This window comes from Peromyscus eremicus, chromosome 10 (assembly GCF_949786415.1).
Source record: "Peromyscus eremicus chromosome 10, PerEre_H2_v1, whole genome shotgun sequence".
Taxonomy (NCBI): domain Eukaryota; kingdom Metazoa; phylum Chordata; class Mammalia; order Rodentia; family Cricetidae; genus Peromyscus; species Peromyscus eremicus.
In genome coordinates, this window is record NC_081426.1 from 92,162,369 (window position 1) to 92,175,384 (window position 13,016).

At 41.4% G+C, this 13,016-nt stretch overlaps 1 protein-coding gene across 1 annotated transcript in view; it reads right to left on the minus strand.

Annotated features, from left to right (window-relative positions):
- Hsd17b11 (hydroxysteroid 17-beta dehydrogenase 11) overlaps positions 1-13,016 on the minus strand; it is a 43,423-nt gene that overhangs the window by 17,038 nt on the left and 13,369 nt on the right. Inside the window, exons 3-4 of the mRNA XM_059274863.1 lie at positions 7,565-7,696; positions 6,139-6,245 (exon numbers count right to left, since the gene is read on the minus strand). Of these exons, the coding sequence (XP_059130846.1) occupies positions 6,139-6,245; positions 7,565-7,696 (239 nt within the window). The remainder of the gene's footprint in view (positions 1-6,138; positions 6,246-7,564; positions 7,697-13,016) is intronic.

The following is a 13,016-nucleotide window of genomic DNA, read 5'->3' on the forward strand; positions in this document are numbered from 1 at the left end:
CGGCCAAGAGCTAACACCACAGAAACCATCAACTGTGTTTCTAAAGGTTAATGCTGGGGTAAAGCTCATGAAAGTGAACAGCCGAAAACAATTTAAATTGTCTGTGATGGGCAGCATTGGATCCTGTGTTCTGGTCACACCAGTTATCAAGCAGTCAAATCTATATGATTGGATCCAAGTTGGTGTAGACACTGGAGCCTAGAACTCACTTGTCTGAAGGCACTTTGGGGACGTAATGGTCTTGCTGAGCTTGAGGTTTATAGGGGTCGGTTGACCTGCTGGTAGCTAATCCTCAAGAGGGAGGAAGCCTGCCAGAGATTGCCTCTGGCTCCTCCCTGGGTCTGGAGTTTTGTTATTTCTAGTAACTGAAAGAATCCTGAGAAAGTCTTGACAATAATGAATAATTGAGTAGTGACGCACATAGTATCATGTCACAGAAAATGAAAATGATGTTGGCAGTCTGGGTATGGTGGTACATGCCTTAATCCCAGCACTTGGGAGGCAGAGGCAGGTGGATCGCTGTGAGTTTGAGGCCAGCCTGGTTTACAAAGTGAGTTCTAGGACAGCTAGGGCTACACAGAGAAACCCTGTCTCAAAAAAAGAAAAAGAAAGAAAGAAAGAAAGAAAGAAAGAAAGAAAGAAAGAAAGAAAGAAAGAAAGAAAGAAAGAAAGGAAGGAAGGAAGGAAATGATGCTGGCATATATTATGTACAACCTAATAATTTTAAATTAAAAATGCAAGACTATATTGCAGTTGAGTTTTTTTGTAGCTCATTTGTTTGTTTTGAGACAAAGTCTCACTATGTCCCACAGGTTGGCTTTGAACTTTCTATACAGCCCAGGCTGGTCTTGAACTTGTGATCTTTCTGCCTCAGTGACACTAGACAGGGCTAACTATAGATTTCCTTTCTCTCCTTCATTCTCCCCGCTCTTCCCCCTCTCCTTCTCTTTAAACTCAGGACTGAGTACAGACTAGGCTAGTACTCTCCCGCTCCAGCCCTTGTTTTTTGAAAGTGTCTCTCTATACAGTCCCCACTGGCCCTGAGCTCACAGACCCCTGATGCTCTTGCATCTACCTCCAATACCGAGATTGCAGGTGCATACCACCACAGCCACAACTAAAGGCAGGTGTTTTTCTTACATGTGTGACTGTGTTTAAAGTGTCCAAAAAGTTGTACCAAATGATTAACTTGGTTATCTGAGTTTGGTGAAATTATCAACAAATTTTCTTTTACTAAAATCTGTTTTCTGAGTTTTTTTCCTTAAGTGAATCAAAAATGCAAAAACAGCTCAGAATTAACAGTCTCAAGTGTTGTCTAAAAAGAAGGGTATGCATGGATTACAAGCATCAGTGATTAACTCTGAGCCACCAATAATGCATCAGTGTGGCTTTAAGACACGGTACTTCCCCTTGGAGTCTGTCAGCCAGGATCAAGCTCAGGTTTGGATTTTCTACTTCCTGTTCCTCCTGTCTCCTGTCCGACTGTTGTATGAGTCTGCATCCACCTGAAGGCTGTGAACTGTCCCTGGGTCTACATCTTCTGCCTTTGAGTGATTGTGTGTGTCTGTATCTAACAGAGGGTCTGCTCTGCATCCATTGAACAGCACAGAAAGCTGTTCACATAGGGAAGGGATCAGATACTCTACAGAAACCTTTAACATACATTTACAAGGGATTAGGTCACTGGCTCCGACTGATCCCGATTGACCCTGACTGACCCAGATAACAAACATCATTGATAATCAACCATGTTCATAAATGGTTGTTTTCAGCCTTTAGGATAGATTTTAGGAAGCTGCTTTCCACTTCTGTATTTGTTGCTTTCAGCAAATGATTCATAAGCACTGCTCTGGATCAGGGACATGGAAGAGTGAGTTAAGATTGCAGCTATGCATTAGCTTAGGTTGTACAAGTTGATTACATGGAAAATCCAAGGATACTAAGGTTGGTTGTACACTGTTCTCTTAAAGGCAGTGTACCCGGTAGTTTTATGTCAACCTGACACCGGCTAGAGTCATTGAAGGAGGGAGCCTCAGCTGAGAAAAATGTCTCCATAAGATTGGGCTGTAGGCAAGTCTGTAAGGCATTTTCTTAATTAGTGATTGATGGGGGAGGACCAGCCTAGAGTTAGTGGTGTCATCCCTGGGCAGGTAGTCCTGGGTTCTACACCACAGCAAGATGAGTAAGCCACAGGGAGCAAGCCAGTAAGCAGCACCCCTCCACAGCCTCTGCATCAGCTCCTGCCTCCAGGTTCCTGCCTGTTTGAGTTCCTGCCTTGACTTCTTTCAGTGATGAACAGTGATGTGGAAGTGTAAGTCAAACAAACCCTTTCCTCCCCATGTTGCTTTGGTCATGGTGTTTCATCACAGTGAATAGTAACCCCAACGAAGACAGGGAGGTTAAACAGGCTGAGTCCACAGAAGGATGACAGACTCAAGTGACTTCAAGGTGTGTTGTTCACTCTGGCTGTGAGGTCCTCCCTAAGTTCCAGTCACTGAGGATGTAAGAGAGATTTTCGGAATGTTGCATCAACATAGAGTAGGTTTGAACTTCAGGGTGAACCTAGATATGAATATAGGAAACCTAAAAGTGAGTAGACTACCCCCTACCCTTTGCAACATTACCTCTATTCTTCACTATAGTCAGGATTATTATTTCTGACTTCCAGTCATGTTTTAAGCAACATTTCATTGTAAGCTAATGTTCAGTCAGTTTTACTGAGTATTCCAATACTGGCTATGTGTGTTGACAAAATATATTTCCAAGTTAATTGTTTTCTTTTAAAAATCAACTCTGATTAAACACAGGACAAACAGCTTAGGTGCCTATTTAACATATCAGAACTTGGTTGCCAAGTTCTCCCAGCATACCTCAGTCCTACCTGTTATAGGGTATGGCTGGCATACCTCGCCCCTACCCTAAACTTCTCCAGCCCAGGGGCGGGGCTGCCCTTCCCCCAGCTGTCCTTCCCTACATAATCCCGCCACTTTGGCTATGCCAGTCTCTCGGCCAGTCTCTCGGCCCAGGCTGCCCCTCTTGATCAGCCATCCTCTCCCTTCACCCTTTCCCTTCACCTTCTCCTAACACAGCAAAGGGTCATGTCTGCTGTGGGATGGTCATTCTGTATGCTGTGGATATATGTTGCTACCATTGGTTAACAAAGACGCTGCTTTGACCTATTGGCAACACAGGAGACAGCCAGGCAGGAAATCCAAGACAGGAGGAAGAAGAAAGGCGGGGTGAGAGGAGACACTGTGAGCCACCACCTGAGAAGCAAGATGTAGTGGAACTCAGGTAAAGCCACGAGACATGTGGCGATACATAGATTAATAGAAATGGGTTCATTTAAGATGTAATAGCTAGCTAGCAATAAGCCTGAGCCATAGACCAAACAGTTTGTAATTAATATAAGCCTCTGTGTGTTTATTTGGGACCCAGCGGCCATTGGACACAGGAAAACTTCTGACTACACATGTCCACTCTGGACTTTCCCAGATGTCTCTGCCTCTGGCTATGCTCTCCCACATCTATAATAAACTTTCTCCTCCACTATACCTAGGAGCTGTCATATCCTTTCATTTTTATTTTATTATTTTCACTTAAGGAAGGGGGTGGATCAGGGAGAAGTTAGAGGGAGAAATGGGAGGCTGTGAATATGATCAAAATACAATGCGTGAAATTCTCAAAGACTTAATAAAATATTATATTAAAAAATCAAGATACCATAAAAAACCATTTAACAAATATCAAAAATCATCTTAGGGAAGAATCAAAAAAGCTTTGTTCTTCCTCACTATAAATTCAGTTTTGTCACTATGTAATTTCATGTTAATCATTGGAACTGTTCAGCTATAACTTCTCAAGTATGACTAATTTTCTCCCGAGAAAGACGGTCAGAGAGTTATAAGAAATTCTGTTGCTGTGACAACCAACTACAGTGACAGGTGAGGGCCCGGTTACAGAGAAAAGAACCAGTAATTCTGTCTTTCCTTCGTTCATCCCAAAAAGAGCAACTAGAGAACACAGAATCAGTTTCCAGTGGCCATATTCTGGGAGCCATGAGGTGGGGCCCTATTGTCTTTTGTGAATATATGGAAGTGGAAGTGACATTACAGCAGGTACCCCCCAGTTACTGAGCAATCTCAGGATCCCAGAGTCAGTGCTAAGTTCATTGTGTTGTGGGTACATTAGATACTGTTATTAAACTATGTTATGGATGAGGAAAATTCAGCACAGAAGAGGTGAGCAACTTAGCCTAAGGTCCTAAGCCAGTCAATGCGTAGTCAATGCTCACATCATTACCCATAAGAATCCTATCCTAGAAACATCCCAGATGTTCATAACGTTAGAACAGGCAGACATGTTGCCGTATAGTCACGTGATACAAAACTATGTATGATCAAACAATAGCCACTAATGGCATTGTGGGCACATCTCACCAATACAGTTAGATTCCACTTACATAAAGATCAAAAACAGGCAAATTTAACCTGTGTTGTTACAGGTGGTTTGTGGTTGTCTGTGGTGGTAACTAGGAAGAGCACTAAGAGGCTCCAGGGGTGGTGGCTTTTTTAAAAAAATTGTTATTTCTTAATGGATGCATCTACTTGGAAGTAATTCATTTTTCATTATTATTATGCTATTAAAAAGCTTTACAATTAAAAGGCCGTGTCAGGGCCTGGTTGTAGCTCAGTGTAGAGTGCTTACCTGGCATGCACAGGGCCCTGGGTGTGATCCAGCACTGCAGAGACTAGGCACACTGGCACACACCTGTAAGCCCAGGACTTGGGAGGTCAACACAAGATCAGGAGTTCAAGACCATCCCTGGCTTGGCCACATGAGACCCTGTCTCAAGAAATAAAAAAAGAGGGAGGAAGGGAGGGAAAGAAGGAGAAAGAGAGGGAGGGAGGGAGGGAGGGAGGAAGGGAGAGAGAGAGAGAGAGAGAGAGAGAGAGAGAGAGAGAGAGAGAGAGAGAGAGAGAGAGGCAGGCACAAAGAAAGAAGGAAAAAGAAAGTAGTGTGTTCACTTAGAAGCATCCAGGCTCAGTCAACCGCTTGTTACCAACATCTGATGACCTGGCTTTCTGCTGGTGGAGGTCTTCAGTGTCTACGAAAATTCCAGCCCTGAGCAGATGCTCAGCAAAACTGAAACAATGTTGCAGATATCCCTTTACATTGTGTGAAGATGTGTCACGGTGATTGGTTTAATAGAGAGCTGAATAGCCAATAGCTAGGCAGGAAGAGGGACTTCTGGGGACAGAGAAGACCCGGAGAGGAAGGAAAGGTGGGGATGCCAGTTGGATGCAGAAGAAGCAGGACATGTAAGAAGAGAGGTAAAAGCCACGAGCCATGTGGTAGCACATAGCTTAATTTAAGTTACAAGAGCTAGTGGGGCAAGCCTAAGGTAAGGCCAAGCTTCATAATTAATATTAAGTCTCTGGGTCACGATTTGGGGGCTGGCAGTCCAGGGAAAGACTGACTCCAAACGGGTGAAGGTTGTGACTGGCTCACAGACGAAGCTGACAGCTGAGACTCCAGTAGGGGTCTGAAAGGCTCAGAAACCACAGAGCTTTAGCTCAGACAGAGGTCTACCCACTGCTCTGTGGTTACAGTTATCACAGATGACACCTCGTCACTTGTAAACATGGCCATTCCTCTTTGTAAGCTATTTTACTGCCATCTCCATGGTGCAAAAGCATTACTCTGTTGTTTCTTATTGCTAGAAGGCATGGGAAATGTTTTAAGTGACTGTCTCGTAGATGGACCACTGACTCCAGAGACCTCCAGAACAGCTTTTGAGGTGAACTGAAAAGGGGCTTAACAGCTGATGATACTGTTAATCCCAAGACTTTTCGTAGCTCTTCCTCTTTGGGCAACTTGAGTCTATTATCATGATGATGATAGTCCTCATTAGATAGGGTAAGAAAGATTAAGTGCCTAAACAATAATATGTATCCATACATGTACCTATAGATGTGTGGAAACATGCAGATATAAGTATAAATAGGTAGGTGGGTAATTTGTTTTTATATATGTGTGCATCTTACATAAAAGTTTCCAAGGATATAACCAAAATAATAAGACGTAAGAACATACAAGTCAAGCACAGAAGTCAGTGGAGGAAAAGTACTCACATACCAGTAAGCCAGCAAGAAGGGAACCACCGTGTGCCCAGCTGCTGACGCCACGGTGACAATATGGCCGTGATTGTTCTTCATCATCTCTGGAAGAAATGCCTTTGTGGTCTAGAAATAATTTTTATTTAAAAAAATATATATTATTTCTGGTTCACAGGCTCATAGAGAATACTTTGAAACAAAGATATGCTCTCCAAACACTGTTCCTGTTATAAATGAAAGCACCTTACTGCCAAGCACAACAGCCCAGACAATGGACAGGACATCACATCAGAATAACTACAAGAGAAGCTCAGAATGTTGAGAACCCATCTCACTTAAACTGCTCACTGCTCATATTTCTAACCTCTTTACCTCTTGTCATTGATGTTTTCTACCATCTCAGACATTGACTAGGAATGATATACTGGAGTACGAGAAGGTTAACACTTAATATTAAATTACTAGACAATAATTTGATCATGATCTCAAAATACCACAAAGACCAACCTTCTAATGGTTACTAATTGATTTGTATACCAAACACTTACTGAGCACCTGTGTGCTGGGGATATACAAACAAATAAGATAACGCACTATATTTTACCAAACATAAACACAGAAAAACAGACATCAGTGGTTTGGGAAAAGCAGTGTTAAGAGCACACTGCACTTCCACCAGCACCAGTCACTCCAAGCTCACATTCAAGAAATTACCAAGAGCTCTTTTATGAACTGGCTGTCTGGAACTATTTGAAGTCCTCAGAAACACACACTAGTATCCTTGGATGGTGAGTTCCATGATAAAGTCTGCAGCTTTTGAGGCCAGGAAATAATATAGGGCCTGAGTCTCACAAGAATTTGAAAGCACACCACACTCACCCTTGTTACAGAATCATAGACAAAGACTTGGGTGGCCTCTGTTTCCTTTCCATATGTCTATACTATTACAGAGATGATGTGTGCAAATATAGAATCAAAACCTACGAGCATGGCATGATGATGCATGCCTGCAAACTCAACACTTTGAAGATAGGGGCAGGAGGATCAGGAGTTCAAACCAGCCTCAGCTATATATTGAGTTTATGGTCAGCCTGTGCTACCTGAGACCTTGATACTAAACAGCCAGAAGACTCAAAACATACACAATACCTGAAACTTACAATGACTTACTTCATTATTAATTTTGGAAGGTGCAACTGTTGGTAAATGTAGTCATATCATTAGAAATGAACTCCTTTTTTTTTTTTTTTTTCCGAGACGGGGTTTCTCTGTGTAGTTTTGATGCCTGTCCTGGCTCTTGCTCTGTAGACCAAGCTGGCCTCGAACTCACAGAGATCCGCTTGGCTCTGCCTCCTGAGAGCTGGAATTAAAGGCGTGCGCCACCACCGCCTGGCTAGAAATGAACTCTTAATCTTTGAGTATTTTGTAAAAGAAATCACACTCACCCAAAAGTGTGCAAGCACATTGACTTCGAAAGTCTTCTCAATTTGAGCGTCTTGCGTAGCAAACAGATCTGAAGTGTAGACAACGCCCGCGTTATTTACCAGAATGCTAACATCTCCAACTTCTTCCTTTACCTTAAACATCAAAAGAAAAACTCTATTCATAAAAAAGAAAATTATATTCATTAAGTGGTTTGACTGTAGATTTGCATATACTGACTATTAAAAGAGCATATGTTTTTATCTACGAGGCATGGAAAAAAAAGTAGTTTTGTTACCTATGTGCCAACATGGGGTAAAAGATCCTTCTCATATTATATACTTACATCCAAAGCAGCTCTATTTAGAATTCTTTCGAAATTTAGTCTATTGGCTTTACTCTGTTGATTATGGCTAAAGAGATATTTGGATAAATAGCATTGATTTTGAAATGCTTCTTCTAAAGGTAAGCAGAAATCAGTTAAGTTTATTAGCAGATTCTAGGACAGGTTACAGGAAATTATGTAAAACTGGCTACACTGTTAACACATCTGTTTCCTTCTTGTCATGATTATTTTGTTCTGTTGCCCACCAGCCATTCTCTGGTGGGTGGCAAAGGCGTAGGAGTGTGGAGTAGGGGTTTTGGTTAGCCTTGAGGTGAGTTTGACTCTGCCACTGTCTAGACTTTAAATAAATTTCCATTGCTGCTCTTAGAATAGAGTTAAGAATGTAGCTCGTTATATTACTGTGGGGACAATGAAACAGCATGTAAATGAGCAGCTATCTGGTACAAATTATAATGTACTATTACTATTATTATTATATCATCAATACATATCCATTTATACCTATGTCCAAGGGATATGTTTATAGATTCTTTTCTTGATCTTATGAGGAGTCTGAGAAGATCTCAATAGGGAAATATATGAGGTATGCTGTGGGATGGTCTGTATGTCAAGTGTGTTGCTGATTGCTCAGTAAATAAATCACTGATTGGCCAGTAGCCAGGCAGGAAGTGTAGGCGGGACAAGGAGGAGAATAAAGCTGGGAAGTGGAAGGCTGAGTCAGAGACACTGCCAGCCGCTAAGATGACAACCAGCATGTGAAGATGCCGGTAAGCCACGAGCCATGTGGCAAGGTATAGATTAATGGAAATGGATTAATTTAAGCTGTAAGAACAGTTAGCAAGAAGCCTGCCACGGCCATACAGTTTGTAACCAATATAAGTCTCTGTGTTTACTTGGTCGGGTCTGAGGCTGTGGGACTGGCAGGTGAGAGAGATTTGCCCTGACCGTGGGCCAGGCAGGAAAACTTTAGCTACAAGTGGTGTCCAACGTGGTGGCCAGAGTTTCCACCTAATAACTGAGAAAAAAGATTCTAAAACGGAGCTAAAAACAGCTTCCTAATTGTCTCTCTCAAATGAGCGGCAGCTGCCGGTTTGAGGTACTGGCAGGAATGAGGCCTCTGCAAGTGGCACATTAAGCTGCGTGGTGGATTTAGCCTTTGCTAGTACAAAACAAAACAAGAGGTTTCTGGGCTACACGCTGCTTGGATAAAAGCATAGACCCACGATAGTTCCCAGAGCTGGTGGAAAATGTAGCCATGTTGGGAAGCTGAGGTGGGCAGAGCCAGCAGCCACAGCTGCTTCAGTTTAAGGCAATAGATTCACAATAAGACAGATTCAGATGTAATAGTTTACAATGTGTGTAAAATATACGTAGGCTTGAAAGAGACAAAAAAGGTGATATATACAGTTATAGAAACAAATACATAGTTTTAAAAAATAAAGTCTTTAAAGAGACAGTAAAATTAATATAAAAAATAAGCCACGTGAAGATGAATATTACACAGAGAATCTGGATTGTGTTGTCTTTGGGATTTGTAACTGCAGAAAAACATTTGATCGCAAAAGATGTTGAGTTATGCCAAAATGTATATTTTAAAAATACCTTGACTTCAAAATTTGTATGTAAGGATGTGTTGCCTTGGAAAGGAATCTCTGCTTTTGTTCTCACAGAAAGCCAAAGGCTATGGATTTGTTCCAGATTAAGATACATCAGGTTTGACCAGCCAAGACCCCCTGAAAGGTCTCCGATGACACCATGGCCCAGATGATCCAACATCCAGAACCGTTTCAAGGCGACTGGCTCAGACAATACAACCTCACGGACTATTCCATAATCCTAAAATTTTCTTTGTGTCCCCATAAGATACATCGCCACCCTCCAGCAGGAAGTAGTAAGAGAAGCTACGCCCAAATTCCCAAATTATATGTAATTTTACTTTAAGGTTAAAACCTTCCTTTTTGAAAAAAAAAAAAAAGGGGGGGGGAGAAGTGCTGTGGGATGTTCTGTATGTCAAGTGTGTTGCTGATTAGTCAATTAATAAAACACTGATTGGCCATTGGCTAGGCAGGAAGTATAGGCGGGACAAGGAGGAGAATAAAGCTGGGAAGTGGAAGGCTGAGTCAGAGACACTGCCAGCCGCTAAGATGACAACCAGCATGTGAAGATGCCGGTAAGCCACGAGCCATGTGGCAAGGTATAGATTTATAGAAATGGATTAATTTAAGCTGTAACAAAAGTTAGCAAGAAGCCTACCACGGCCATACAGTTTGTAAGCAATATAAGTCTCTGTGTTTACTTGGTTGGGTCTGAGCGACTGAGGGACTGGCAGGTGAGAGAGATTTGCCCTGACCGTGGGCCAGGCAGGAAAACTCAAGCTACAGAGGTACATAATTTAAATATTATATATAGCTGGGCATGGTAGTATACATCTTTAATTCCAAAACTCTAAAGGCAGAGACAGGTAGATCTCTGTGAGTTTGAGTATAATATGATATACATAAAGAGTTCTAGGCCAGGACTGCATAGTCTGTCTCAAATCAAAACAAAAGCACCAACAAAAAAATTACACATGCATGGTTTCTAACATGTAAGTGTTTCCTCTTGATAATTAGCTTCTCTCTGTGGTATTAGTTCAACAGGAAGAACATTTGAGAAACTAAAGTGATTATAAGAGAGGGCTTATATAAGCCACTGAAGCCAAATTTCAAAGGTTATTGCAGCTATGGGTAAAATGATTTCAGTTGAGAAAGTACAACCCTAATAACAGGGCTGGCTGCCAAGGGCTGTACAAGGCTCCCTTTGAGCAGTGAAGGCTGAACCTCTGGTGATACGTTTTTCCGTGGGATTGCTACATCTTCTGGGTTCTGCTGTAATCACTGATAGCACCTGTAAACAGACGCTCACAGACTCTTGGAGTTGAAACTCCTTTTCATAGCATGGGAGCACCATGGCTCTAGCAGGCCTAGCAGGGCAAGGGTCATAGAACAGCTTTTGTTTCAGCCTGTGAGTAGTTAAGCTTCCTGACTGCACAGACCCTAGAGTCGGACAGCTCTGTGCTGCACGTTAGGCTCTAAGCAAGAGCCGACTTCTCCGAACCAAGTTGCCATTATCGGGGTAGTGCCAAGGTGATGCTGGGGGACTGAAAAGTGGCAAAGAGCCTGTTGGAAGCCTTTGCTCGGTTGTGCATTTAGGATTAGTTCATTCTTCTTTGTATTTAATGTTCTCCGTAATACTTCAAGGCAAGGACTCTTGTTGGCCTATTTTTAAAGTTAAGAAACAGGAACCAATAGAATGGTTTAGGCTATTAAAGGGTAGAACCCGGACTCTTCCAGATCTCCACAAAGAACCTCACACAGAAAGGCTGCTAGGGAATAAAGGTTCAGCACTGCCCAGGGAAGCTTCTGTGGACATGCCAAAGTCTCATGGTCAGGACTGAATCATATCAGGGTGCGATTAAGGCAGTAAGGGCTGAGTAACAGTATTTGGTCCTTCATCTACGATATCAACACTCCTGTCCCTAGAGCACAGTATGAAAATTATTAGCAATGCCATAAAATTATTGTTTTCTCAAACACTATCAACTTTTCCTTCTTTAAAAATATTTATTTGGAGCATATATGTTTAGTGTATTTATCTAGTAAAACATGACAATTTTGTGTCGCTACAAATAGTTTTTTTTTCTCCTGTTAAATAACCCAATTAATTATCTAGGACATTGTGGGTTTGAATCTATAATCTTACATCTTAGGCCCAGCAAATGGAGTAGTTTCTTTCTTTCTTCCTTTCCTTCTTTCTTTTTAAGATTTACTAATTAGGTATACAGTGTTCTGCCTGCATGAATGTCTGCAGGCCAGAAGAGGGCGCCAGATCTCATTACAGATGGATGTGAGCCACTATGTGGGTGCTGGGAATTGAACTCAGGACCTCTGGAAGAGCAGTCAGTACTCTTAACCTCTGAGCCATCTCTCCAGCCCGAGTAGTTTCTTAAATGTAACAGTTCTAGTAATTTTTTCTACAGATGCTTTAAAAAAACAAAAGATGTTTTTATTTTTCACTGTCTTTTTTCCACAGGATGGGAATGCTGCCAAATTTGCAAATGTCTTAGTAAAGAAAGCAAGCTGACGGTTCAGTTGGCTAGGTGGTCACATGGCTAACTCATTTGGTCATAACCACCAGCTCCATGGCATAGCATCCTAGTCTACAGTCCACTGGACTCAGTAGGTAGAGAGGTTATCCTATTATCTGACAAAACAGACTTCAAACTAAAACTAACTGGAAGAGAGAAGGAGGGACACATCACTTTAATCAAAGGAACAGTTTACCAAGGAGACATTAGTATCTTAAACATACAGGCACCAAACTCTGGGGCACCCAATTTCATAACAAACAAACAGAACTACTACTACTAGATTTAAAGACACAGATTAATATCAGTCCAATAATAGTAAAGGATTTCAATACCCCACTTTCTCTAATAGGTCATCTGAACAAAAACTAAACAGAGAAACACCAGAATTAATTATATCATACATCAAATGGACCTAACAAATACCTACAGAACATTCCAACTAAACACCAAAGAATATACATTCTACTCGGCAGCAAATGGAAACTTGTCTAAATTGGACCACATCCTGGGGCACAAAATAAATCTTTAAAAATTCAAAAAGAGAAATCACTCCTTGTATCCCATCTGACCAAAAAGAAACAAAACTTAAAATTTACAGCCAAAAATCTTTAGTAAATACACAAACTCACGGAGGTTAAACAGCACATTACTGAGTGATGAATGAGCCTCAGAAAAATAAAAAATTTCCTAGAACTAAATGAAATGAAAACACAACACAACAAAACCTCAGGTACAAATTGAAAGTAGTCCTATGAGGGGAAATGTATAGCTCTAAGTGACTAAATTAAAAAATCAGAAAGAGCATAAATAAATGACTTAATGATACAACTCAAAAATTTGGAAAAACAAGAACAAACCAAATCCAAACCCAGTCAATGGGAAGAAAAACAAATCACAGTGGGAATCAAAGAAACAGAAACGATAACAACAACACGTAATACAAAGAACCAACAAATCTAAGAGCGGCTTTTTTTTTTGAGACAATAAACAAGATTGATAG